We start from the raw sequence: 27,064 nt of genomic DNA on the forward strand, positions 1-27,064 counted from the left end.
GATGGCGCATGAGGCCCGCAGCCAGCACGCAGGCCGGGGCGGACGGCTACGCGGCGGCGGGTGTTGGAGCGTGCCTGCGCGCCGACGCGGGCGCGGAGTGGGGAGTCTCTGGTGCCTGTGGGCGCGCAGCTCAGACACGCAGAGGGAGCGGATTGGATTCAGCACGCAGGAGAGGGCAGGGCGGACGACGCAGACACGGCGCGTCGTGAGGCCTGCCGCCGTTTGTTTGATAATGTTGATGATGCGTGCTGCCTCCCCGCAGAGCCTCATCTCTTGTCGCCCGGCCCCAGCCAATTATCACGACATCCCCCACACGGCCCCCTCCGACACCTCCTCCACCGCCGCCGCGCCGCTGCTGGAGCTCGCCGCGAACATTGCCGCTCGATGACGGCGCGCTGAAAAGCATTCTGTGCCGCTGACCGGCCTGGACGCCCCGGCAAGAGGTATAAGACGCGCCTCGCTGGCGGCTATTGTCATGATGGCGTCGACATGGCTGACACGCAGACGCAGTACGACAGCCTCCGTCTGGCGCCCTCGGACCTCAAGCGGCCCAGCTTCCGCACCCCTCACACCATGGATCCCCGGACGTGGTTTCGCCATCTCACCGGCTACTTCCTCTACGTCCTCCTCGTTGCGACGCTCGGCCCGCTGCTGTTCGGCTTCCATCTGGCATGTCCCCGCTTCCTGTATCTCTGTGCTCCTCTACTCTGCTAACCAGTGCAGTCTGAACTGAACGCACCCGAAGATGTCATCCGGTGCAAGAAGAAGTCCATCGTCGCCACCGCCGCCAGCCTCCCCCAGTGCATCCCGATGAACCCTACCGAATGGGGCGTTGTAGGATCCATGTACACGCTTGGAGGTCTGATCGGGGCTCTTGCGGCAGGTCCGCTCGCTGGCAAATACGGACGACGCAGAGCGATGCAGCTGACGACTACCTTCTTCATTATCGGCCCCGTCTTCGAAGCGCTTTCGCCCAACATCGCAGTCATGGCGCTCGGGAGGCTATTGTCTGGCATCGGCGCAGGGGCTTCAGTGGTCGTGGTTCCCATATACATCTCGGAGATAGCGCCGCCGGCTGAGAAGGGCTTCTTTGGGTCGTTTACCCAGGTCATGTGCAACGTTGGCATTCTCGTAGCGCAGCTGCTGGGATACTTCTTGAGCCACGACCAGTACTGGAGGATCATCCTGGCTGCGGGCGGTGTCATTGGCATCCTTCAGAGCGTGGGCCTGATCCTGTCGGTCGAGAGCCCAAAGTATCTGGCAGAAGAGGGCAACACCACCAAAGCGAAGAAGATCCTCCGACGCCTTAGAGGAGACAAATTTGACCTCAATGAGGAGTTCAGCAGCTGGGGAGTGGAGGTCTCGGATGATATCAATGGCATGTTGCCCTCATGTTCACTCCGTCCCATTGCTAACACAGGCTTTAGACGAAGAACAAACGCTCCTCGAGAACGAGGGCCGCGAGCCGCCTAATAAGCATCAATCCTCGAGAGACGATGCCCTCAGCATTCCTCAAGTCTTCCGCTATCCCGACTCCAGGAAAGCCGCCATTGCCGTGATTATGGTCATGCTCGCCCAGCAGCTCAGCGGTATGTGTCCGGTTTGCCCCATAAAAACCACCGACTGATTGGTTCACATTAGGTATCAACAGCATCGTCATGTACGGTGTTTCTCTGCTAGCTGATCTCCTCGAGTCCAACTCGGCCCTCCTCAATCTGCTAGTGTCCGCCATCAATATCATCGTCACTGCGGGGTGCGCGCCCCTTGTCGACAAACTGGGTCGCAAGACGTGTCTCCTTCAATCACTCGCCGGCATGGGGATCAGTTCGCTCCTACTGGCCATTGGCATTATGAGGTCTGTCCCCATCTTATCCGCGGTGGCAGTTCTTCTCTTCGTCTCCAGCTTCGCTCTTGGACTGGGACCCGTGCCCTTCCTCCTTTCTGCCGAGCTCGCAGGTCCGGATGCAGTCGGTGCGACGCAGAGTATCGCGCTTGCTGCCAACTGGATTGCTACGTTCATGGTTGCTCAGTTCTTCCCCCTGGCCAGCGCGAAGCTCCACGGGAAAGTTTACTTCATCTTCGCAGCGCTGTCTGCTTTCTTTTTCCTATCCATTGGCTGGTTCGTACCGGAGACCAAAGGTAAGAAGAATGCCGACGAGGTTTGGGGGAGGGAACGACGGGTAGACTGAGGTTCGGTATGGTCTGCGGATGACGTTTGACATTTGACTTTGGAAACAGATTGGGCGCGGCTTGGGGATAGTCATGTAGTACATCTCTTGGAGGATTTCATCGCATGCTGGTTATGATAATGACACGGAATTTTCTCCAAAATGCGAAATGAAATATCTGCAATGCTTTGAATTGCTTACGAGAGCTGACATCCGAGCTCGGCGGGTCGCGGTTCCGCAGGCTTCGGAACACGACTCGTCCCCCATTGAAATGAAAAGCCTCGGTGAACCGCAACACCTTATACTCGATGCGCGAGGCTTCCCTAGCACTCTACGACCGCCTTCGCACCCCCCCCCTCTTACCCTCCAATTCCCCCTAGATCTTATTACTCGCAATGCCGGAGCTTCCAGCGCACGCCTCGCCGGCTCTTCCGCCACTCTACTCCCCGCAGGCGTCCAGTCCGAACAGGATAAACAGCTTCGATCTTTCACACTCTGGGCATGAACCCGAGCGAAATAACACTCGGAATGATATCGCGATACAAGAGACACACCCCAATCCACCGCCCTCCCTAATCTCCCCCGCCTTCACGCCGCCAGCGACCCCAGGCATCTCCACACCCTCGCATCCGCGCCCGCCCCGCTCCACACCCGTCGACACCTCGCTCTACTCCTCCACGCCCGCGCCTCACCTCCTGGAAAAGCTCCCCGAGGTAGAATGCGAAGTGCGCGCGCGCATACCGACCACCACGGGCCATGAGATGTGGCTGCATGTGTACAGGAACAACGTAGACACGAAAGAGCACCTGGCCATCGTCTTCGGGACCAAAATAAGAAGCAGGAGCTTGGACGCAGAGAGACCCGGGGAAACGGAGCTAGACCGCATGACGAGGGGCGCGTACATGGGCCGATTGTACCCCGGAAGGACGAGCTCGCGCGTGGAGCAGATTAAGCGCGCCGAGGGCGTGGTGTCGAAACCCAAGGCCGTGCCTAATGTGCATTTGGAGTCGGAGTATGCCTCCGGTACTGCTAGTAATGGCTTGCTGTCGCCGTCCTCCGCCTCCTCGACCGCGTCGTCGGAGTCCGGCGATGTCCAGCTGGCCGCGTCGTCGAATGCAGAGCTCCCGCTTGTGAGGATCCATTCGGAGTGCTATACCGGCGAGACGGTCTGGTCCGCGCGCTGCGACTGCGGCGAGCAGCTCGACGAAGCGGCGCGATTGATGGCTGATCCTCTGCTGTCGCCGTCTGGCGGCGCGATAATCTATCTTCGGCAGGAAGGGCGCGGGATCGGGCTCGGCGAGAAGCTGAAGGCGTATAACCTTCAGGATCTGGGCAACGATACATATGAGGCGAATATTCTACTGAGACATCCAGCCGATGCACGGAGTTACGGGCTCGCGACCGCTATGCTTATGGATTTGGGATTGGGTGGGGCCAGAGGGATAAGGTTACTGACGAATAATCCAGATAAGGTGAGGGCTGTGGAGGGGCCTGGACGGGAGGTGGTCATTAGGGAGAGGGTGGCGATGGTGCCGTTGGCGTGGAAGACGGGAGGAAGGGCGGGGATAAGGAGCGAGGAAGTAGAGAAGTATTTGTCCACGAAGGTGAGAGTTCTACTACCTATGCGGGAAGGTGGATGCGTTGCTAATGATTCGCGCAGATTGAGAAGTTTAAACATATGCTCAGCCAGCAGTGACACCATTGCAACCCAGGACGCTTTCGCAGAGAAATGGCATTCACATCGGGACTCACATAATACGGCATTTTGGAGGCCATTGAGCCAGCAATGTCGTTTGCTAGATACCACACATCGGGTTCTTTTGTATATACGCCCATCGCCTTGTTCATGTACAAACAATAGTACTCATGCGCATATCCACGCATAGATACCTCATACTCCCAGCCACCATTAGAAGCCATAAGCTCGATTCGCAGCGGGTATCTATCTCCATTAGGCTATTACTTAGTTGCAAAGCTCGTGCTATAGCCAAGTCATCTCAGTCATTTCCATCATAAACAAATGCTTTTCATCTGGAGCCGTGTGCGCTTCCAATCGCCTTCAGCCCCCAGCATAGCCTCGGGCGGCCATGTCTCAAATGTACAACTCCGCTACATTACTCTTAATAAACTCCGCCGAGTCAGCGCGGAAGTTGTCCTTAAGAAGCGAATTACTGTTCGCCGCGAATGCTTTCAGCTGCTGGCTCTCGCTCCACTGCGGCCAGTCGTCCAGGTTGTTGTTTGAGTTAGGGTCGAGGTCGTAGATGAAGCTGTAATAATAGCCACGGATGCTCTTCGCCGCGTTGTTAGGTAGGATACCGTAGAAGACCTGCAGAAGGTCCGAGCCATGGAATGTTCCGAGGATGGGCGTCCCATAGTCGTACGTCGCAAGGTACGACCAGCTCGGGACGTCGGGATTCACTAGCGAGGCCGTTTCGAGGAAAATGCGGCGCGTCAGAGTGAAAACTATATCGCCGAAGATGGCGCTTATGCGCTTGAACTGCGGATACCAATTGTTCAGCAACAGCGTGCGGAACGGAGACCCGTCCTCGATGATGGTCTGATACGTTGCGACCAATCCCTCAAGCACGCTCTTATCCGTAGCCGGGAAGACAATTGTAGAGAGGTAGTTGACGATGTCGGCTTTGGTGGTGAGATTCGGCGTGAACAGACCAAACAGAGTGCCCTCGTCCTCCTGGTCGCCGACGATAAAGGGCACCTTTGCGTATTTACCGGATTGGATGAGAACGTCCGGGGAGGCGGTTAGGGCGCTGCCATCAGGGCGGGGTAGGTACGAGAGAGCGATGCTGTAGTAGGAGAGCAGGCCCGGCACCGAGTTGGCCGCGTTGAGGTAGGTGGTGTAGTCAGCGGCACGAAGGCAGGCGAGTGTGTCGCTGGCGCTGGAGCAGCCTGCTTCGGCGACAACCTACCGCCTCTTAGTCAGGGAGGTTTAAGGGAGACGTGAGATGAAATACGTACTTGGTCGTAAACGGCTTGACCTTTAGGACAGTCGACAGGGTCTGCCGGGACGATGGAGCCTGAATCCATGATGCCAGCTCTGAATAAGGGCTTCCCGTTATATGTGTTATCGCCGTCGTAAAGTGCCATCTGGTCCAGCACCGAAATACTGCCCGCACTCTCTCCCCAAATGGTGACTTTATCGGGGTCACCTCCAAATGAAGCAATGTTGTCAGCAACCCATTGCAATCCCAGCCTTTGGTCAAGTAGGCCGAGATTTGCAGATCCATCAGCAAGGATCTCTTTCCCGGGAAGGAAGCCAAAGCCACCAACGCGGTAGTTGACCGCAACGAAGAGGATCGGCTTCCCTTGTGACACGGATTCCTGGACCAGAGATGTGCCGTCGTACATCTGCGTTGAGCCGAGCTCGAAGCCGCCGCCGAAAATCCAGAAGAGTACTGGGAGCTTGGAGTTGCTTGTTGTGCCGGCCGGTCTCTGGACATTGAGGGTCAAGCAGTCTTCGCCGGCATTGGTGGCAGCTTGGAAAAGCGGAGTGTTCAGGATTTCTCCAAGGATATTGGTGGGGAAGTTGCTTTCATCAAGGCTGAAGAAGAACTGCGGACATGCTTTCGGTATCGCGGTGCCGTCGACGTTCCCAACTGCGGAGGTCAAAGGCTGCGGCGGCTTGAGTCGCAGTTGTCCAACGGGAGGCTTCGCGAACGGGATGCCATTGAAGGTCTCGACATTTGAGGCTGACTTTCCCACGACGGTGGCACCGGCAGCAGGGGCTGTGACGGTAGGGGCAGCTCTCTTTTGAACAGCAGCTGGTGCCGCAAAGGCTACCGGAAGGAACGCGAAGAGTGTAGAGACCTTCATAGTGAACAAGCCCAGGCCCTGTCAAATAGAGTGAAGCTTGACGATCGCCTACAAGGCTGATCTGCTCCAACTCTGTACCACGCGAAGATCTTAAGTATCTCTTTCTTTCTAGTTTTCACAAGCTTAGGATTTCTAGTCTCCGCATGGTTTCCTCGGTCAACTGAAGTAAGTCATGTCCAGGTGATCAGCCAAAAGTACGTACTGAGTTCAGCACCCGAAGACTCCGTGCCTGCAGATATACCCTTGTAGAGCCCGTTCCAAGGAGCGCGCTCTAGTATTGAGCAAGAAAGTAGCAGCCGGGTCCGGAGCATGTAAGTCGTTCTTGAGCTAGTGCATGACGCTCTATCACTATGCCCTTGACCTATCATGGAGCTTTCGATACACTGATCCCCAGGAGATATGACCGGAAAGAGGTATAGCGGCGGGAGAGTCCACGAGGAGGCGCCAACAGCACTGCCGCCACTTTTTCGAGCATTGAGAGGTCATGGGGGATGCTCAGCGGTAGGGCCAGCGAATCAGAAGCCGGCGCCCCTACATCTCCGATGTAACGAGTAAACTCCTTGCTGATCATGGTTAGCAGCTTCCATGCTTTGCTATGCGCCAATACAATCGATAAAGTCCCCTACCTTTCCGTGGTCGTGGATATTTCGCGTTCGCGAAGCACAACGACTACATCGTGCGCCCGGATAATAACACTTCAATCTCGGCTTCCGCGAATACGGACTCACCAGCTTCCCGGCGCTTAGATGCGCTCTGTACCCGACCGTATTCGCGGACCGTATGGCGATAAGTAAACGTTCACCTCCTTTTCTTGGAAGACGGATTATTTGCCGCATTGGTGTTCGCGGGGCAAAGAAAACGCGGGGTAGCACGAGCGGCCATTCCCCGGGTTTCCTAACCCCTCCACAAGACCGTATAACGTGGCTTTCGAGGAGAAGCAAGGAGTTCGATCAATAGTAGGTGTGCCTCGGCTGATCCTCCGTTTGGCCTAGTGGGACAGGCGAAAGTGTAGTTCATGTGAACGGACGGAGAAAGAGAGACAGACAGTGTAGAGAACGAAAGACGAGGAATGAAAACTAGCGGTGGTAGAGTCGAGGACGGGGAAGCTACGTGTAGTTGCACGTGAAGCAATAAGTAGAGTAGCCGCATAGGCGAAAGCTGGACGTAGACTCTCAAGTGAGACAGTGAGCTGCATGACATTGAAGTTGTGCGATTTTCTCTGCGGAACCGGAACCTCCGTGCTTCCGGTTCGACAAGACTCAGACTCCGGGCCTAGAGTATCGAAATGCGGCGGTCGCCTCGAGAGCTGGTTCATGGCCGCGTAAAACCCTAGGATCAAGCTGTGAATATGTCGGGGGAGTCCATAGTCAAGCGCCCGATTCGGAACTCATGCCGTGTACGCTCGGCGAATTTCGGTAGTTAACTCGGGACGCGTGGAGTCTGGGGAAAATATGGAGAAGAGTGCCAGGCGAGCGGTGGCGGGCACTGCAATGGAATGCTGCTGATGTCTCAGTGTAAAGAAATTTGCGGAGCCCAGCACGTGATGCAGCTTACATAAAGCGCGCCCCTGATGTTTGCTTTGTTTGCTTCATGACGTATCCCCACGTCATACGCGCTTCGCTGGCTTGTGGTAGCTCAAGCTTCATCAAGCTCAGCTGCACAGCATCCAAGGTGCCCAGGAATCGAACCAGATTCCAGAAGCAATTGAAGCCGTTGCTATCTCCGCGTAGTCCTGCGTTTGGAGCTTCTCATTGGAGGCAGATGCAGTGAAACGCGTTGGCCAGGTCGGCGCGTGCCCCGCTGGTGACGGAGTGCGCGACGGGTTGTGGCTGCGCAGGCTGAGTATCAATCTCGAGGCACCGACGTCATAGAGAGGAGCGCGACCACCACGACTGCTTCTTAATCTCGCTCGCAGGCTCTTTTGTCCCCATCCACACACTTCACACCCTCAACTTTTGCCCCAACTACAATTTGACAAGACTACACATCCCCCACCGATCCACCATGGAGACCGTCAAGAACCTAATCTGGGGGGAGCAGAATACCAATACCACAACGGGCAGCGAGACCGCAGGCAGCGAACCAGTTTCAGTAAGCATAACTCTCCTCCTCCGGATACAAATACGCTGATCACGGACCTCCAGGGCCTCCAGGGTAAAGGTACACCCAATGAGCCTTTCGACCAGGGTAATGCGGGTAAGACCCCTCCTTCTCACACCTAAAATCTCGATGAAACATTAGAGCAACGTCATTCACCTGCGATGCTGACTATCCTGCTTGTATAAGAGAACCCCGCCGACCCAACCGGCAAGGCGAACGTCAACGATCCTACCTCGACCTCCAACTCAAACCAATCCATTTCCGCTACCGCTTCTAACCCGGATACCAAGACCAACAACCCAATGAATCCCAACAACGCAGCCGCCGGCGGAGAGCCCAATCCTCTGGAAAACACCGAGGGCACTGGTGTCACCGGCGCTAGTGCTCAGAACTATAAACCGATGGGAGGCGATGTCGTTCCCTCCGAGTCCTCCCACCCTGGTGCCGCTCCTACCTCTGGCGCTCCACCGGAACACAAGCAGCAAGGCGCCGACAAGCCTAGCGCTGCACCCGAGGGCGACGAAGCAGGCGCTGTGAAGTCGTCCAAAGACAACGCCGAGGAGGCCCTCCTCGGCAAGCGAGACCCTAACGACCACTCCGGCGAGCCCATGAGGATGCACGGCGGCGGCGACATCCCAGCCACCCAGGAAGAGAGGCGTGAGTCTAAAGTAGGCATGCCTGGAGGACAGGAGCATGGAAAGGAGTCCAAGGGCACCGGTGAGCAGTGGATCAAGTCAAGCGGTCTACATGCCGACGGAGGTGACTTCGATGCTACCAAGCCGGGCGCTGGCAGGGAAGCCGACAGTACGTGGCAGAAGATGGGTCAAATAATGGGCCGAGCTGACATGGTAACAGGACTCTTGGAGCAGAAGGGCGTTCATAAGGACGGCTCAGGTCAGATGGAGGAGCCAGCGCCGGCGAGTGGTGGCTCGGGCGAAAAGGAGAAGGAGAAGGTTCATTTGGGTCAGAAGCTCAAGGACAAACTTCACATTGGCCACAAGGACAAGTAAATGTCCGGCCTGGCAAGCGATCATGAGTTATGATACCATGGCGACGGCATGACCGGGAAGGGTTTTCCCCAATACCTAGTGATTTCTTCTTGTATCAATTTGCAAGATATCCATTTAAGTATCACTCTTTGCCAGTCATCGCATCTCTTCATTGCTTTTATCTCCTTCCGTTTTCATCTATCCCGTTTAAGCAAGATACCGTCGCACACTTCAACAGGACGTTATCTACCTTCCCCATCCAGCACTTCGCAGCCTCACCACCCACATACAGCCGATCTGTGAAGAGATGACGTATGCCGCGAATCCTTGAATCTGTGAACCGTAGCAATAGTTGCACCATACTACGACCTTAGGAGTCCAACCAAAGAACCCGCATCTGTGTAGTATTCCGTCAAACACATTTCTAACTCATACATCATTCTTGCAGCCCACAGTCGTCGCCGCCGTGCAAGTCCCTATTATGCCAGCCACGCACGCCCCCTCAGAATCTTCTTCGCTTCCAGTACGTACTCCCTTGATCCGTTCCTTCCTTATCGTCACCTTTCTAACCCTTACATCCGGACTCCCAGAATCAAGAACCCCAGCCCAAGCCTAGCCTCTGGCAGAAACTCATATCCGAAAACGAGGCAGGGAAGTCCAAGCAGATTGAACATGTGTCGCCGCAGCAGGCGGAGGCGATAAGTGAATACGGGGACGAGCGGACGAAGAGAAAGGAGGAGGAGAGGGTGAAGAAGCGGGAGAAGGGCGGGGATGTGAGTTTGATTGCGGCGATTATATAGGGGACCCGAAGTGGGAGTTTGGATGCGGAACGTCTTGGGCGTTGGGATCTCTGAGAGAAGTAGAGTTCTAAGGAGAATAGAGCGGTTTTTCATCACATAGGAATGATCAGTCGGCATAGGAAGGATCAGTCGGTTTTGTCCAACACGCTACCCGAAAACCTCTCCCTCCCACGGCACCCTAACCGTCGCCTTACTCCTCTCCTCCACCCGCAATTGCTTCTCCACGCCGAACCTCTCCACGACGCCATATCTCACCGCCATGCCCCCCCTCTCAATTGTGACTACGTCCGGGTCGGCGTTCCCATCCAGGCCCTCCAAAAGCGGCGCGCCAAACGCGCGGGCGATTTCAAGGGGGTTCAGGCTGACGCGCCGGCCGAGCTCCCAGAAGCCGTTGTAGAGCGGGAGGATGGCGGCGACGGGGGCGAGCGAGAGCAGGATACCGAAGATGAGGGGAATGTAGTGGACGGTGTAGAGGGAAGTAGTGGGGGAGAGGGTTAAGGAGCGTTGGAAGAGTGGGCCGCGCGCGAGGGAGAGGGCTGTCAGAGTGGTTGCTAGGGGGGTAGGGTGAGTGGGGTGATTGAGATGGGGGAAGAGGGTGTTGGAGGGAAAAGGCTTACCGACGGCTACGGTGTTGAATCTCAGGTGGGTGAGCCTTTTCATGGCGGAGCAGAGGCAGGCTGAGTCATACACGTCATGCATGGATGAAAGCTAGAGGAGTTAGCGAACAAATGCACTCGCGACTCAAAACTCCACTTACCGTAGTCCCATGCAACAACTGACGCCAAAACCGAATAACAACGCCTTCTGCCAATGCGAATAGTAATAGGAGGTCAATGAACATTCCAATTGCAGAGATGTAAACAGCGGGCTGCGCGTTATCAGATCCGACCTTCCAATCATGCATGGACGTTCCGTTGCTCGCAAGAAGGACACCAGCGGATACGCCGGTCACTGCTCTAATAAGCGCAAAACTCACGATATGGAGTTGAGGTACTTACACACAACCACCAGAAACAGCGCTCCGAAACCAAGCCTGGGGAATCGCAACCAGAACCCCGCCTTCCACGGCTCAGGTATATGTCTCGGGTGACGAAAGTACTGCCGAGTCTCCTTCGGAGGCGGGAGCACATTCTCAGAAACGACGAACACCGCTGCCCGGGCCTCTGGTTTCGGCTCCTCCGCACTAGTGGATCGGAAATGCGTCGAATTCGCCCAGGCAACCGGCTCCTGGTACGGCGACTCGAGAGCAGCTCGATTTCCAAAGATCGAGGGCCTCATATGCGGGGAAGGCGATGGGCCACTCGCGGGAGGCAACGGCGGTAGGGATTGCTGTAGATGAGTTGGTGATAGGGACCAAGAGGCGCGGTTTGCTGTTGAGTCTTCGGACGAGTTTGACGAGTTTCGACTATGGTCTGGATGGTACACGTGGTATTGAGAGGTGAGCTCGGGTGCTGAAAGCATTGAAATGGTGTCTTCCTCTATTGTCCCCGACGCTCGCAGATACGCTGATCCATACTCCATGGCGTCTCGTCGCGGATGCTGGAAGTCGAGCGGTCGAAGTATCCTTCAAGTTCGCACGTCATTCCATGCCCTGAGGCTTGGAAATGGCTAAGGACTCCCGGCCGAGAGAATAGGGCTGCCCAGGGCGTCGTATCTACTTAGCGATTGGTCAATTCGTCGCAGCCGTTCGAAAACGCAAAGGGCAACCTATGCCTCGTACCAGGCAGTGTCAAACCTTCGCCTCAACTACATTCCACACAGCCCACGGGAAGCGGGGTATGTTATGTACCCACGTACAAGCCATCCACCCGGATCCCCAAGCCAGAAATAATCCTCTAGGAATCGACAATCCTACGCCCAGACTATTCCCCAGACTGGAACAGTCGGAATCCTTCCACCGTGCTCCACCCTTTTCTTTTTGCGGGGACGTGTTTGTGATGCCTCGAGACATATTGGTGATAAGGTGGGCAAGCTTTTCCTGATGCGAGTGTGGTGGTAGATGGTGAAACGTTAACGAGAGACTGCGAGACTGAGCCTCAGGCGGCGGCCCACGGGCGTTGTTCAGGCCGGCACTCGATGCGTGCGGCGGATCTCTGTTCTCGTAGAATAAATGCGATATGCGTACCATATTTGGAAATAAGCTATTGCACGCCCCGCCCGTGGCTCTCTCGAAATCGGCCAAAGCACTCTCGCGAAAAAAGAAGCCACGCAGAGGGCGGGCCAGGTGTACGGCCACTATCGCCCTGTTTCCGCAAGCGTTTCAAGAGTCAGTCTTGCAACGCGACATCCATCCCACGACGCGTGGTGGTTGATCGGTTCTAGGCGGCACGTCCCCTGCAGGCGCCCGGCGCGATGGATTGATGTTGGATCTAGCGGCAGGTGGCCTGGGTCTCGGTGAGGTTCGCTCGCGCTGCCTCATCTGGATCAATCCGTGCATTAGAATTGCGAGGTCAAAAGGGTGCGAATAACGAACGGCGGCAATAGTCGTAGCACGCCAATGGGATTCGCGTTGATAGCAACTTCAGAAAGAGAAGGAACGAAGACGCTGTTGCGGTAAAGACGGTGGCTTTCCACGGTGTGGAAGGACCGAGGGATTCAGCTAGTCCTGATATGTCGTAGTGTACGCACGTGAGGCCGGGGCTGTTCACCTGCCCAGGTGACACGGGGGTCGGAATGTGGGGATTTGAGAGTTTTCTCCGCTGTGAGACATCATGCTGTGTAATCCTAAAGCGAAGAGTCTTAGCTTTGGTGCCTTGTTGATCCCTTCCGCCAGCACCTACGCACCTACACTTGTCATTTCCGATCACTTGGGGTTCTCGGAAACCCACGTCGACCTCGTCGTCTTCATGATCGTCTTCGTCATTGTCGCTATCATCTTTAAACTCTTCCCCGCTCTCCTACTCCCAATCATCTGCCTGTCTGCTTCATGCATAGCTTCCCTCAACCAACATATCGAGCACAGTCACACCTCCTAGGATGTCTACCTCTGAAGGCAACGCCTCAAGCGCGACACATAGTAGAAAGTGCCTTAAAAGGTTGACCAATCTGTCTTGAAAGTCTGCGCCTCTGCTTCAAGCTGCTCTTCGGTGCTATGCACATCCTCTGCATCAAGATTGGATTGTTCCAAAGCTGGAGCGTAAGCGGCACTTTCAGAGAGAGGGACCGACTTCGCATTTTCGCCGTGACCGTTCTGCCGCATCGTCAGCCCTTTGCTGCAGCCAAGCTCGAAGTTTTCTATATGTAGTGGCGCCTTCACCGATGCGTAGCAATCGAACTGCCGCCGTCATGCGCGCCCTCGCAGCGGAGACGCCATGCGGGAGCCAGAAGCGCTTCAGCCCACTATACGCGGAAGAGATGGAATCTGCTCGAGACTGCGCAAGGCTGCACTTACAACTGTATGATATTCCAACTTCTCTCGACTTCCATAGACCTTGACGCATCCGTCAACCATACACCTAAAGTGCCTCAAATCGGCCTCTGAGATCTCAAAAGCCCGATCATACAACTGTCTCTCGGCGGGACGATCTGCTGCTTCGAAAGGCTCGGAGCCGCCGTTGACATCGCAGCAAAATGCCAAGAAGGGAATGTTATTCACTATAGTGCTTGCAGTCGGTCGCTTAGTAGGGTCGACGCTGAGCATGCGCGCTACCAGTTCGGTGATGTGGGAGTGGTCGGCGTCAGATTCAAAGCCGTACGTGGAGACGGACAGACGGCGTAACCATTTTTGGATTGCAGGGGCATGGGCTGCGTACGAGCGGTTGGTGGGATCGTTCTCTCGGATATTATGTAGCGCATCCAAATTCGGGATAATTGGATCGACTTCGTTGGCAAGAACGGCGAGCATTTCTGCGTAGACGGCGCCAAGAGAGAATATATCCGCCTTCTGATCGCGCCTTTCTTGAGCCATGACTTCTGGGGCCGCATAGGTCTTTGTATAGGCAGTCGGCGACTCCGTATTACATTCGTCGACAGAGCGGTAAGAGCGAGCAATGCCGAAGTCCGCGAGATATATCTTGTACTGCCCCTGATTACATATTATACTAGTATGCATGTCTCGGATGAGGAGGTTCTTTGGCTTGATATCCATGTGCTTGATGGCATTCTCATGAATGTAAGCAACTGCCTTGGCGAGGCATCGAAGGAATGTAGAAATCGAATATAGGCGAGCGGCACGGTCCTCGGTTGGCAATTCGTCTTGCGTTGTCTCCAGGAAAGCATCCAGCGTATAGTCAGCCACTGGATAAAGTAGGATGGACAATTTGCGCGGAAGGGTGTAGGTTCCCACTACGCGGAGGACGTGGGAATGTTTCAGTCGCTGCAGGTGCTCCACTTCTTTCATAGCTTCCTCTTTCTTCAAGCGCCTGCTGACTTGGACGGTTTTCCGGGCTAGACGAATACGTCGACACCGCACACTTTCCACCAAGGCATTCGAGCTGTATCCGAGTGCCCTTTCGAGTGTGAGAGGGATTTCGGATTCCTCCGTAGCGTCAAACTCGGCATGTTGGCCTCTACCCGACCAATCCATCTCGTCAAACGGATCAGGGATGAGGCCTTTCTGCCGAAGATACTTGTTCCACGCGGATGTGCTGCTGCAGCGCCGTTAGCAAACTGCTAAGCATGATTGGGGTTCGATAAGAGGATACATATTGGCTAGATGCAGACATGGGTGGAGAGGAAAAGGCCAAAATTGGCATCAGACTTCAGCGCCTGATGTGGCAACATTCTTACCTTGTCTGTACAGTCGAATGGAGGTATTCTAATCCTGCATTGGGAGTCCAAAAGACTGTGGCGCCACTCAAAATCGATCTCGGTGTTTTGAAATAATCAGGCCCTGACCGAGTAGAGGTTCTCATTGTGGAATCATGTAGCGGTTCATACCCGACTTTGCCTTTCAAACGAGAAGTCACGGTATGGATCGGACGACTGCGTCTCGCCATCTTCGCTGACTGAAAACTACCTTTAAGCGATTGAGGGGCGCTATCCTGACCGTTGGTGGAAACCTCGTCGGATGCGGTACGTTGGAAGCGCCGAAAGCTTCCAACAGGAGAAGCGTCCTCGGCCAAAGAAGCGGCCGGAGAGATGGTGGATTCGATCGTGTTAGCAGGACTACTTGCCAACCAACCACCACGAAGATATTCAAGAACCCATTCATTTGTAGCTTTGTCCCTGCCATTTCCCTGCGTAGCAGGAGCCTTTTCCGACGACTCATCCAGCGAATGATGGGAATCAAGCGGTGCTCCTTCGCTCTCATCAGAGGCCTCCTGAGGAGCGCCAGTCGCCTGGCTCATCTCGTCCGACGCCATACTGCTGCCAGTGGTAGCTGAGGCACTGGTTATATATGATGTTCTTGATGCTGGAGCATTGGAGAAGGCAGAGCTGACGGGGGAGCTATTACTTGTGCTGCCTGGCGCAAACGATGCACGGGAGGTATACGGCCATTCGAGCGCGGCGGACGTGCGATAAGTGGTTGAGCCCTCGTCGACATCCATGAGCCGGCTCACAAGCTCATGCAAGAGGTTGACAGCTTGCTGATACATCTGCGCCGACCGGCTGGACACGCCAGTCTCCCGTGCTGTATCGTCCTCTCCATCCCACTCAGCACCGGTGTGCATGCCGCCCGCTGCATTGTTGCCAGGGTTATCCGCTCGTTGTCTCTGCCGAATCTCGTCGCCCAGGCTCTCTATGGCATCGAGGAGCTCGGCGGTCGAGCAGCGCAGCTTCTTTCGCGTCCATGGAATCGGCGTTTCGGTTCGACTTTCGACGTCGTCAATGTAAGCCTTGATGACGGTGTAGTAGTATCCGCAATCCGCTTGTTGTTGATGCGACAGCTCAGTCCCGGTAGCTCTGTCGTAAGGCTGGAAACTGGTGGAGGTGCTGCGCATCGTTACACCCGAGCGGACCCATTGAGGGCGAATTCAGACGGAAAGGTAGGGCCAAAATGAGGGCGCACAGGACTCGGGCAAGGCTTTGCTATGTTAGCATTATGGGCGATATGGTCAGCGAGGAGCGCTCTCTTCGTCAGAAGGCTGAGCGGGAGATGCGGATTACGAATGCGACCACGAGGTTGCGTTTGCGACCCTTCGCGCACAGCCGCCGAGCCACAACACCCTCCCTCGGACCTGTCTCGAAAACTTCCTTTTCTAATGCGGAAAATTTGCAAAAGGCTGCCTGATCCTGGAAGAATCTCTTTCGGGATACGTGAGCAAGAACCTTGGAATTGGAGGGATCACGTGCACCGCGTCATTAGCGCGCCGCGACCTCCCTTTCAACGCGATGTTCCTCCCTCCACAGCAAGCTTTCCCCAAAGACGCCTAACTCACGCCATCGATCTCTATACACAGATCCTCTACGCGCTCACTTCTGTATTATATTGGTCATATACGCGATATAGCCGCGTTTCTTATTTCCCGCCAGGTTGAGACCGGTCGTTACTTGATACTCCTAACTAGCTCTCTCAGATCGCCACCCTCAACCCACTTCTCTTCGCTACCACCACCAACGCCCAATCCTGTTCCTGCGCCGCCTCCGCTTACACCCCAGCCCTCGCCCACCTCCCCCACTATCCGTGCCGGGCGTCCACCAACCACGGATCCGGAAGAGATGACCATATTCGCGGGTACTACGGTGTTTGGTAGGATCTTGACGTTTTCCTTAATGAGTGCGAAGGGATGTATGGTGACGTTTGCTCCGATGTGGACGTGTGATGAAATCGAGATGGCGGAGATGGTGCAGTTTGGTCCTGCTGCAGGTCAGCGTGCTGCAACTCGCACATTCATAGCAAAAGGAACATGAGTGGGGGATGTAGGGCTTCATACCCACAAAGACATTATCCCCAATCTTCATCGGATAGTAGTGAGTTTGACCCCGACTTATTCTGCTCGGAGGCTTAATCACGCTGCCCGTTGAGATCACCGTACATCGTCCAATGCTGATACTGGTAGGTGTGACTTCCTTTCCTGAGCTTGAAGGCACTGCGCGCGTTGGGTGAAGGTCGCCGCGTAGAACGACATCGGCCATGATCACAGTTCGGCCGCCAAGCGTAATGTTTGCGGTTCCGGTGATGGCACTTCGGCGGGAGACTTTGTTGCCGGAGTCCTAAAGAAATATCAGAGAATGCTTCTGTATTGTATCAAGCTTAGGGGATGATATGAAAACTTTATGATGATGGAGGTGGGGTCGCGGTAGGTGTGTAGATGGTGACGTTTTAGAAAGGGAAGATTTAGAAGGACTCATACAGGACCAAATACATCAGGATTAAAGAAGAAAGTCGAGAGAGCGAGCAATAACCAGATACAAAGAGAAAGAATATAGGCACATAAAAGGCCCTGACTGCTAAGAGAAGGAGTGTAGAAGACACATACCGTCTCAATGTACTCGCCTTTCGGCGCTGCTTTCCTCGCTGTGGGACGAGACATCCTGCGCGAAACGTCCACCAGAAAACTTCTAGGAAATGATCAAACGGAAAGTGTGATTCCGTGGTCGCGGTCAACCTGTGTTGCGGAGAAAGGTGGATGGTTTGGGCGAGGTCGAGGTTCGGCTTGGTCTAAGCTTTGGATTTGACCAATCAGCAGTGAGAAGCGCTCGTTCACCTGAGCTAAGCAACCAGGAGCGCGATTGCACTAGGGCTGCGGATTAGCTACGCAGCTGGACTTTCAGTTCGAAGAAGGTGGTTGGTTTAAAACTGAAATGTGAAGGAAGTTAGCGAGAGTTAAACCTTTACCTCCCTATGACCGCCCAATCCGGCTACTTGTGGCTTAGCGCAAGGCTGCCCCATCTGAACGTAGAAGGCACACATATTTCCCGTTCTCGTACTCCTGTAGATATCAATACGATGAGCCTCCTATTTCTCCAAAAGGACTCCGTCACGTCGATGGAAAGTCTGACAAGTCGCCCACAGCTCGAGCACGGAGGTTGCGGCCAATATGCCCCGTCATTGGTCGCCGCACTGTAGTGGGGAACCATCGAGGTACTCACTGGCGGGCAAGGGATTCCGTATAGCAGCTGAAGTTTTCCCTATTATTTCAGAGATCGAACAAGTTGTGTGGCGCCGAAACGGGAGATTTCTCCAATGCGCTACACTCCTCCATTTGGTGGGTGCCCCTCCCATCTATTATGGCGTCATCAGTCCCAGACGCAACCATCCCCACACCTCTGACATATCCTTCGTACTGCATACTCGCATCACATCGCTTTTACCTCTATCTAATCTAACCTTCTCACCTCCTCGGAAACTTCGAACCTTCCAACCACCAAACCAACGGAAAGAACCCAACGCTAGCTCAACCCTTCCATCACGCCGTCCACGCACCGTCTCACGTCGAGCCACTCGCCGCAAACGCTGGCCCCAAAAAGCGCAAAGTCTGGATCTAAATGTACAGTTACATACGTCGCCCAGACAACACAGCTACATACGGTACGACGGAGGTTGTTGTCACCGGTTGGTAGCTTTCCATAGCGTCCCAGCGCAGCGGGAAGAGCAACGCCTCCTGCGAGTCAAGAAGCGCAGCAGATGCCGCGGAACTTTTTGTGCTGCGATGCGAATGCAAGTTACTGTGCAGTCTTTGATCCGCCCCGCAGCAAGATAAAGAACGAACAATCCTTCCTATAATCGAAGGAGCGCTATGATCACCCGCTTACGTCCCTCTCACAGAAAGAAAGAGCCATATATAGATACTGCAGCATAAAATAGAGAAAATGCCCACGCAGCTAGTTAGCTAGTCTAGCTGTCAGACGCGCAACATCGGCACAACGACCCAACCAATTCCCCCTCCGACTTCCGAGCTTACTTGCACGTTTCGACGCTCATCCACTACCATCCCATGTCATTCCAGCGCGCCATGCCATACTAAACCCACTAACGCACTCCAACACCAGCTCTAGATCCCCATACCAAATTCCGATGGCAGCCCAATGCTAAAGTCGACATGTCGACCGCGGAAACCTGAGCCCAGCCCAGGATTACCTTGTCTTGCCCCAAGCCAAGCCATCGAATCTGTGCACGCTGGGAGCACCCTGCCATGCCAGCCAGCCCTAAGAGAGGCAGGGAAGGAACGGCTTGGGAAAAAGTAAAGAAGCCACTAGCTCCGCGAATCGAGAAAAAGCGGTGTGTCACAAAGATCGTGGAGTGCAGCCCAAGCCACGCCTCCCGCAGAGCCAGGGCATTAGCGTATTGTGGGGTAAATAGCGTGGCTCTGGGAGAAGGATCTAGTGCCATTACCTGCTTTTAGCGTGTGTTGTCGGCCTCCGAAAAGTACTGAGGTACTTTGGTACATCCGACAAGCTGTGCTGTGTTGTGCTGGAGCGGTCGGAAACGCGCATACTTCACGCTAGAGAGGTGCAAGGGAGCTTAGCTGGAAGAAGCCAATACGCTCTCATTCACGAACACTAAAGGTTCGAAAAAGAACTTTTCCGCCTTGCCCAAACCATCCGTCACAGTCCCCTAGATGATTATAGGTGAAGGGAAGCTCGTAACATCGTCCGCTGCTGATCCAGATAGCCCCGTCAAGGCCTACATCTCTCCTTTTTCGCAGCCACGCATCCATTAAGCCACGCGGCTGCCCGAATAAATTGCTTGACTGTTTTCCCGACAGAGAACCAGAACGCAAAAGCAAAAGACCCATTTGTGTCGCCGACCCAAAGCGAATAGATCCGAAGGGAGTTAAAGACCCGCGGGAAAGTAAAAAAACCCAAAGGAAAGAAAACCCGGAAACGCCCCAAAATAAGAAGTCCCCCAGAGAGAGGTGCAAGCCATTGCTCGCAAGAAATGCAACCAGCGTGAAACCAGATAATCCGAAGGAATCCGTCATCTACAGGGCCAAGCAAAGTTCAGAAGTCGTCTTGAGTCTCGGCTCTATGGTGGCAGCCATGACGCCGAGAGAATGGATCGCAGGATGGTCACTCCATGTCCCAGATGGAGTTTGCGACCCAATGACGTGACTTCCAATTGAGAGAAAAACTGAATATAAAAGACATCGATCCCAGCCGGTTGCCGATCCAGGGCGCCATGCCACGATCACGGCTAGCGCGATTAGCCCAGTAAGTATAGTGGAGTGTCGTCGTATGCTTCGTCAGGATACGGAACATCGGATCGCAAGTCGTGAGCGTATAAATATCGTCAAAAGAGGTATCAACCGCCGCGAATAAGCGGCAAAGACATCAATGTTTTGTACACGGTTCGGGCATAAGCAATATTTACGAGGTCGTCACGGAGGCTTCGGCGCGTTGATTGATGTGATTGGCGTGGGCTTCCAGGGCGCGCGCCATCACATGCGTTACTACTGCAATATTAGCATGGTGGGAGGATACGTGGAGCATGGTACTTACCTGGCCACACAGCAGATTTTCCAAGCATGTATGCTGTGACCATGAGAAGCTTCGTGCCATATCCGCAATGGCCGAGATTCGACAAGCCACCTAGCATCGGTATGTTGTTTGAGGTAATATCGAACGCAAGCTTCATGTCGGCGGTGTGAAGGATGTCCGCAATCTTCTGAAGTAATTTAATATCCTCCTCTTCGAGGAGCATAATCGCCGGCACCGTGGTGTAGTCAATCTCGTCCTTACCAAGGACTCCCAAGAATCGTCCAACGCGATCTTGAACAGTCGCAACCCATTCCGCCAGGATCTGGGCGCAGTCGAATGTGCACATGGCAGATGAGTTTGGAAGCTCTCTTGCGGTGAACTCGGCATACGTCGAGCCAAGCTTGTCAGCCATCGAGAGCGAGTCCGCGGCATAAAACGCCGCCTTGCGAAGGTGTCGCTCGCGTTTGGAGGATTGACTGGGCTGCAGACCCGCGCCAGAATGTCCTGGGCTAAGCTCTCCAATAGCGTCAATGTCTTGGGGAGAAATGACCGCGCCAGGCGAGGGCTTTGCATCCATGGATTCGGAGGATCGATCAGGCGTACCGTCGGCATGTGCGACAATATCGACGCCTCTGGCAAGCTCAGTAGCCATGCCGTCAAAATCTCGTTGCCATAGTAGCTCCTTGGAACGACTGAGGTTGACAAAGAGCCTGACGTACGCCAAGTCCAACAAAGGTATACAGTCGGCCGATAGAGGACCAAAGGGACTCGGTCGCTCGATGCTGTGGTTAGGATTTGCCCTCCAAGCAGCTTGCCAGGCCTTCAACGCCGGCTCCACCTGTGCATGCATAGCTTCGGTTTCGTGCGTCTTCCAGAGGCGTCCAGTATGCCTTTGTCTCGTCTCCCAGATGTAGACGTGAAGTGCGTTGATCAACACGTAGCACCCAAACGTACTAGGGCGAATGTCGCTTTCGGGTACATTGTTCATAGCCATATCGGCGCCAAAAGTTTGCTGATACGCACTCTGCACACGCTCCGATTGCTGCCGTGTACTGGCTTCGAGGAGGTACGTCATTGCGGCATTGAAGGACAATCCTTTGGTTTGCGCTATCATTGGACCACCCATGGCCACCCACGCTTGAGGGTTGTCCACGGACCAAAGATCTTCTTCGCATGGCAGATCAAGGCGGATCTCCGAGTTGAGGATGCGCGGTGCATGCGCGTAAGCCGAGACGAGCAGGCTTGACATCGAAAAGACGGCGAAGTACGTTCGTTTGCGTTCCTCGATCTGCTTCCATTGAATCCACTGGGCGTGCTGGTCTGTGGTGTCTGGCGAATTCCTTTGAGCGATTTCGGGAGGCACTGAGTCATCGGTCATGTCCACATCACCGCCACTAGTACCGGCGGGCGAGTGGTGTCCGGCGACGATGTCGACAGCTGGTCGATCTAGACCGGCAGCTTTCGCTAAGCTGACGAGAGCCGCGCAATGCGTACTTGCCACCTCAGCGGCCTGCCGATCGCCGCAATTGTGACCAAATATGAGGTTCAGCAGCATAGCCTGAACCAACCAAAGCGGAGGCTTGTTGATGGAATCGCTCGTGGAGCTAGGTCCGTTGACTGCTGCCGATAGCCCAGCTCTACGCCGCTCGTCCAGGTAATAGAGGATCATCTTCTTAGCGGCATCAAAAAGTTCTTTGGCGACATTGTGCTCGAACTCATACAAGGCGCCTATAGCCGCCATAGCCAATATCAAGCATCCGCCACCGCCGACCATGCCGTCGTGGTTGAAACTGCCGGCGGCGCGAAGATGGTAGGTATATGCCGGCGTGTCAAAAGAAAGAGTAGGAATATGGAGAAATGGTAGATGAGGATGGAAGTACTGGATGTAGGCGTTGACGTATCGCTGGAGATCCATGGTGCTGGGGAGCGACGCAACCTGGCTCTGCGGCTTGCCAGAAGTTGAAGCAGACAAGGGTGAACTGATGGATGGTTGAGAGAACTTCCGCTGGGGATTGCCAAAGCCGAGAGCTTGCGACAGGTTGAAGATCAAGGCCTGCCTTGTGGCATCTGTGATGGTTTCTGTAGAGATGGACGTCACCGAGCTATGCCTAGCGCTGCCATTTACTGAGGACGATGATATGCTGCCCGTATCAGAATTGAAAGCCATTGGTGGTTGGAAGTACTGATTCGGCATACCCGGGATACCCGCGGTAGGGCTCATGGAGGAGATAGGTGGGGGCGAGGAAATGTAGAAATCAGCCGGCGCACCTTGTTCTGCTAACTCCTTGGGCGACATGGTATTCATCATGAGCTCCGGGAAGACGGGGGCCATGGCATCCAGAGAATACGACGCGGGGTTAACGTTTGAGTGGGTGACCAGTGGATTGTGCCACATTGCTGCGGAGGTAGGCTGGCCCGAGCCGTCCACCATGACTTCGCTGAAGCCGCTCTGGCTAGTTGTGCTGATTGCCGAAGGGGACGATCCGTCGACGGCTGTGTCGTTGTGTCCGGAAAACATCATGGCGCCATCTAGGCCCGCGCTCCACGCATACTCATCCTCATCGATGGCATTGGCGCCTGCGAACGGGTTTCCAAAAGCGTGGAACGGTGACTGCGCATTTCCGGTGAAGTGATGGAGCTGGTTTGGGTTGATTGTCGAGCCGGACGAGCCAAAGAACTTCTCCAGTTCGAGGTCGTCGGGTCCAAATCCTTGGATGGGAGCGGTGCGCAGTCCGCCGCCCAGACCGTAGCCGAGGTGGGTGTCCAGCTTCGGCAGCCCATGATGCTGCCCGTGGCTGCCGACCGAAGTCGACATGCCGCGATAGTCGAATGCGCCGGGGCCAGCGAAGCCCGACAGACTCGCGTGGTGGGAGTGGCCCGGGTGGCCGCCATTGCCCCTTAACGAGGCATTGTGCGAGGCCAGCAGGCTGTTGAGCGCGCTGGGGTCGATGTGGCTGATGGTGTTGGCTCGCGGCCGCATCGCAGCCGTGCCAGCAGCTCCCGGCCCGCCCGCGCTGCTGCTCGCCACCGAGTTCTTGCGCACCCGGTTTGCGCTGTTGGGCGGCAGGCCGGTCGTGCTTTCCCGGCGGCCGGTGCGCGGCCGCGAGGAAGTCGCGCCCTGCTGGTGCAGCTTCTGTTGGTGCCGCAGCAGCAGGTCCCGCCGCGCGAAGCATCGCGTGCATTGCGGACACTCGAACGGCTTCTCCTTTGTGTGGGATCGCTCGTGTCGCTTGAGGTGCTCCAGCCGGGCGAACGACCGGCTGCACGTCCCACAGACATGTGGCCTTGGTTTGTCCGTCTTGGGCGGTGGGAAGGTGGTCGTGTTCTGCGAGGGCTCGGGTTTCGCAGTCTGTACCGACGCTACAGGTGTAAGACGCTGTCAGTCGAGCCGTCACCCAATTGAACGGTATGCCTCACCATTACCGCTGCTCGCACCACTCGAGCCGCCGCTGGAAGTGCTTGCCGGAGCCATTGTGCCCGTGCCTGTCTCCGCGGTCATGCTCGACGTTTATGGCGCTGGTGTCACCTCAGACCTTGACCAGCACGCCGCACCCACCCGAGAGCGTTCACGGGGGCGAAGGCCGGTGGCTTGGCGGAGCGACGCTCTGGAACAACTTCCAGTCCGTGGGAAGTCGTGGTGTTACCTGAGGGGCCGGCGCTGTCGAGCTGGATGAAGCTCCGAGTGCCAGGCGAGCTCAGGGCGGCCAACAAAGGACGGCGGGAGAGACAAGGAGGCTGGCAGCGAGCACCTACGTCAGCGGAAGCTTGACACTTTAGACCGGGAAACAGAGAAAGTACCTTCCACACGCTTCCCAAACGGTGCGTGTGTTCGCGGGGTGTCCTGGCTGGCGGCGATGCAGCGGGCCTCCGAACACCGGCGGGTTAACCACGGTCTTCAGCACGGAAGCTCGCAATCAATGGAGCCCCGTATGCGCGGCTGCAAGGGGAAAACGGCGGGCCTCTGTGCAGACGACAAATTGGCGGCCGCTGAGTGGCGAATGGCGGGCCGTGAGGGTGCGAGGAGCTCGAGAGGTGGGAGGGCACAGGGACGGCTACGAGGGAGTGAAGGACGCGGCTCGAGCTCGACGTCGAAGCCGACCAGAAAAGGCGCTTTGATGTTCGTGCTAGAGAAGCCGGCCGGTCCTTAGTCGGCGAGCGTCTCTACGGCTGGTTCCGTTGCTGTACGGCCAATACTCCGGCATGCACGGGGGGAGCAGCGGGACGGTTGCTGCTACGGGGCCAGCAGCACAGCGTCGGACAGCACCGCCGAAGCAAGCAGCTGTGTAGCTGTGGGCCGGCGGCGATGGGCTCAGCGAGTCCGCTGGAAGCCGTCAGGCCAGAATGTAGCAGACACGGCGTCGGCGCAGAGCAGCTGGCAAGCTCCCACGACGCGCGCGCGCGATTGGCTGGCGGCGGAGGGACAGAATCTGGGGCAGAACGGCGCGCAGACCACGTCCCCGCCAGCCTCGCCTTGCAGGAGACAACAAACGAAGGGCTGAAGCCAGAGAACAAAACGCCCGCAGCAGCACGAGCAGTGAGGGCGGACGGCGGACGGCGGAGAGCAGGAGGCAGAGACGCAATTCCTGGGGAAGAAGGCGTTCGTTCGTTATTCGGGCGACGAGCCCAGTGTAAGCAGATCCCCCAGGCCGGTACTCGTAATCCGTCGAACCAGGTCGCTTTCGCGCTGTTGCATGACACAGCACACCAACGCTCGCAGCGAGGCCCCAGGAGCGTCGACGCCGGCGGAGACAGGGCCCTGGCGCCTCTGGCCGACGCCTCTTGCGGCATGCAGCACCGCTCAGGCAGTTTGGCGGAGCAGCGCTCATACATAACGGCAGCGCCGTCGTTCTTTACGGCGACGGGCGGACGTTTACAGTAGCGGCTCCCGGTGCAGGGATGGCCTCCCCAGCGCCATCCCGGCCGACGAAAGGGTCTGCCGTTGTCGCCTCCGCCTCTCCAGCCCGCCCGACACGGCCCCGGGGCTGCAGCGCGCGCTGGCGGGCGCTGGAGAGGGCAGCGATGCGCGCGCTGGAGCTGCCCGTTGAATGCCGCGCACCTGCTGATCGCGATCATCCGCGACCCACCGGCACGGCCTTGACCCCGGAAGTCGGCAGGCGTGGCATGGCATGGCATGGCATGGGAGTCTGGGAGATACATACAGTACTCGACGCTCTCACGCAGCTCGCCGGCCGAGTTATTAGTGCTTGCACCGAAACGTCTTGGTCGCCAGGCAGGGCTCGCCGCCTGCAGCCTCGGCTCCCGTAACCATCGTGTTCTCAGCGCCCATGGACGCCTGACTACTGCTGTACGGTGAGTATTCTATTCTGCTCCCAAACCGTCTCTATTGCGCTCACTATCGGCCCGGTGTCCTCTCTGCGTTTTGCACACAATAGACTTCATCTCGCCTTGCTGGGCGTAGATTGACCCGTCCCAATTGGCAAGGAACCGCAAATTAATATCGCCAGCCAGAAGCAGCGTCCCTCGTCCCTCGTCCCTGAGCTCGCTTTGAAGCAGGACGAGAGCGTTGCAGGGGGCCGGCCAGCATCAGTCGGATAATGGGACGGTTCGGACGCTGCTTTGGCTTCCGAGATCGAGTTTCATGGCCCTCCTTGGCCTTGGCCCACACGGAATTAAAAGGTGCTTGTGAGAGGCCAGCGCAATGGGTCTGCTTGCATATTGCTCCCTAGTCGCCCCGTCCTTTTAAACAAGCGCCAAACAGAGGAGGAGCCACGCTATGACGACCCGCTCTCGTCGACGTGGCCGGGATCGCGCTCGCAAGCGCTGGGATGGCGCGCAGCGTCGCAGTCTGCGCTGAGGGCATTCACCGATGTCAGCTGTAGCGGCGTCCGTGTGCTCCTCAAAAATCTGGGGAAGGGAGCCATGGACAAAGCTGGAAGGCTGGGCTTGGATCGGAACAGCGAAGCGCAGCCCATGGACCGCCCTGCGGCCTATCCACCTCGCGACGCATGACCTGTGCACCGCTAAGCCCTTTCGGGCTCCCGCAGTCTGGGGAAATCGTGCAGCTGGCCCGTGCCCCTATCGATATCATTTGTCCGCTTATAGACCCTGGACGCCTGGACCGCCTGGCTGTCAATAGTTGCTGATCGAACCCTTTTGCGCCGTCGTTCTCTTGGCTGCCGAGCTCCTGCAGGCGCAGGAGCTTCGAGCTCTGCGAATTGCGTGTCCTGAGCCTTCGAGACGGACTGGCGATGCAGCAGTTCGGACGGCTCAGGCTATGGCGTACGTCGCCATTGAGCCGGGCTGAGCGGACGACTTAGAGCCCCTAACGCCCGGTACCCACACGGAGGCCCGCCGTAGCGCGGCAGCAGCAGCTTAATAGTGGGTATTCGTTTGCACATGACCCCGAGAAGCGCGAGGACTCGCCCTGGCAGCTCCCATGCCATCCGCTCGGGGTCGTCTCTTTCGCAGCCATACGGCGCTCATCCCTCGCACTGCCACAAGATTTCGGGTACCATTACGTATGACGACAGCTGCTCGAGATAACACTCGGCTTTCCGAGGACTATCCTCGCTTCGGTTTACAGTGCTATCCGGCATTGCTACCAGCGTAGCATCGTGACTACACATTGAACACAACCATACTGAGCTCGCAACAGTAATTCCCGCGCAGATCAACCAAAGACGGAAGGAATGTGCGCCAGTCACCTTTGTCGCTACTGGCGATCCTTTTGCGCTGAGGACAAATCCGACCGCTGGATAGCTGTTCAGATGTCAGGGCCTGTCGCGGACATTTTAGGAGATCAGCATCGTCCGTCCCACGGGTCTCGAAGAGCGATCTCTCACGACCTGTGGCGAGTCAGTGCGACGCGCTTCGAGCTTTGTAATGTAATATTGCGCTCGTCAGTCGGATTGAC

At 56.2% G+C, this 27,064-nt stretch overlaps 8 protein-coding genes across 8 annotated transcripts; 2 read left to right on the forward strand and 6 right to left on the reverse strand.

Annotated features, from left to right (window-relative positions):
- Positions 1 to 573: 573 nt before the first annotated feature.
- Positions 574 to 4,155, forward strand: BU26DRAFT_530058 (uncharacterized protein; the record flags this gene model as incomplete). Its single annotated transcript, XM_033830935.1, has 6 exons — positions 574 to 669; positions 724 to 1,393; positions 1,428 to 1,589; positions 1,642 to 2,159; positions 2,621 to 3,800; positions 4,055 to 4,155. The coding sequence occupies 6 exons, from the start codon at positions 574 to 576 to the stop codon at positions 4,153 to 4,155; spliced, it is 2,727 nt and encodes a 908-aa protein (XP_033686053.1).
- A 2-nt stretch (positions 4,156 to 4,157) lies between these two features.
- On the reverse strand, positions 4,158 to 6,084 carry BU26DRAFT_275500 (alpha/beta-hydrolase). The gene is made up of 2 exons (XM_033821437.1): positions 5,145 to 6,084; positions 4,158 to 5,091 (listed from the first exon to the last, which is right to left on the reverse strand). The coding sequence occupies exons 1-2, from the start codon at positions 5,997 to 5,999 to the stop codon at positions 4,261 to 4,263; spliced, it is 1,686 nt and encodes a 561-aa protein (XP_033686054.1). The 5' UTR covers positions 6,000 to 6,084; the 3' UTR covers positions 4,158 to 4,260.
- A 1,625-nt stretch (positions 6,085 to 7,709) lies between these two features.
- Positions 7,710 to 9,233, forward strand: BU26DRAFT_517794 (uncharacterized protein). The gene is made up of 4 exons (XM_033828665.1): positions 7,710 to 8,090; positions 8,144 to 8,195; positions 8,286 to 8,903; positions 8,955 to 9,233. Exons 1-4 carry the CDS (start codon positions 8,004 to 8,006, stop codon positions 9,107 to 9,109), a joined length of 912 nt encoding a protein of 303 aa, XP_033686055.1. The 5' UTR covers positions 7,710 to 8,003; the 3' UTR covers positions 9,110 to 9,233.
- An 802-nt stretch (positions 9,234 to 10,035) lies between these two features.
- Positions 10,036 to 11,409, reverse strand: BU26DRAFT_563010 (uncharacterized protein; the record flags this gene model as incomplete). The annotated part of the gene is made up of 4 exons (XM_033833100.1): positions 10,036 to 10,439; positions 10,506 to 10,596; positions 10,646 to 10,839; positions 10,887 to 11,409. 4 exons carry the CDS (start codon positions 11,407 to 11,409, stop codon positions 10,036 to 10,038), a joined length of 1,212 nt encoding a protein of 403 aa, XP_033686056.1.
- A 1,632-nt stretch (positions 11,410 to 13,041) lies between these two features.
- Positions 13,042 to 15,915, reverse strand: BU26DRAFT_275535 (kinase-like protein). Its single transcript, XM_033821438.1, has 2 exons — positions 14,617 to 15,915; positions 13,042 to 14,477 (listed from the first exon to the last, which is right to left on the reverse strand). Exons 1-2 carry the CDS (start codon positions 15,768 to 15,770, stop codon positions 13,220 to 13,222), a joined length of 2,412 nt encoding a protein of 803 aa, XP_033686057.1. The 5' UTR covers positions 15,771 to 15,915; the 3' UTR covers positions 13,042 to 13,219.
- A 157-nt stretch (positions 15,916 to 16,072) lies between these two features.
- BU26DRAFT_603545 (trimeric LpxA-like protein) lies at positions 16,073 to 17,755 on the reverse strand. The gene is made up of 3 exons (XM_033835437.1): positions 17,250 to 17,755; positions 16,704 to 16,983; positions 16,073 to 16,627 (listed from the first exon to the last, which is right to left on the reverse strand). Exons 1-3 carry the CDS (start codon positions 17,301 to 17,303, stop codon positions 16,317 to 16,319), a joined length of 645 nt encoding a protein of 214 aa, XP_033686058.1. The 5' UTR covers positions 17,304 to 17,755; the 3' UTR covers positions 16,073 to 16,316.
- Positions 17,756 to 20,079: 2,324 nt separating this feature from the next.
- BU26DRAFT_530061 (DNA binding regulatory protein-like protein AmdX) lies at positions 20,080 to 23,662 on the reverse strand (the record flags this gene model as incomplete). Its single annotated transcript, XM_033830936.1, has 4 exons — positions 20,080 to 20,162; positions 20,212 to 21,654; positions 21,685 to 23,550; positions 23,596 to 23,662. 4 exons carry the CDS (start codon positions 23,660 to 23,662, stop codon positions 20,080 to 20,082), a joined length of 3,459 nt encoding a protein of 1,152 aa, XP_033686059.1.
- A 682-nt stretch (positions 23,663 to 24,344) lies between these two features.
- BU26DRAFT_592131 (uncharacterized protein) lies at positions 24,345 to 25,590 on the reverse strand (the record flags this gene model as incomplete). The annotated part of the gene is made up of 2 exons (XM_033834826.1): positions 24,345 to 25,493; positions 25,545 to 25,590. The coding sequence occupies 2 exons, from the start codon at positions 25,588 to 25,590 to the stop codon at positions 24,352 to 24,354; spliced, it is 1,188 nt and encodes a 395-aa protein (XP_033686060.1). The 3' UTR covers positions 24,345 to 24,351.
- Positions 25,591 to 27,064: the final 1,474 nt, after the last annotated feature.

The sequence above is a fragment of the Trematosphaeria pertusa genome, assembly GCF_010094035.1.
Source record: "Trematosphaeria pertusa strain CBS 122368 unplaced genomic scaffold BU26scaffold_5, whole genome shotgun sequence".
Taxonomy (NCBI): Eukaryota; Fungi; Ascomycota; class Dothideomycetes; order Pleosporales; family Trematosphaeriaceae; genus Trematosphaeria; species Trematosphaeria pertusa.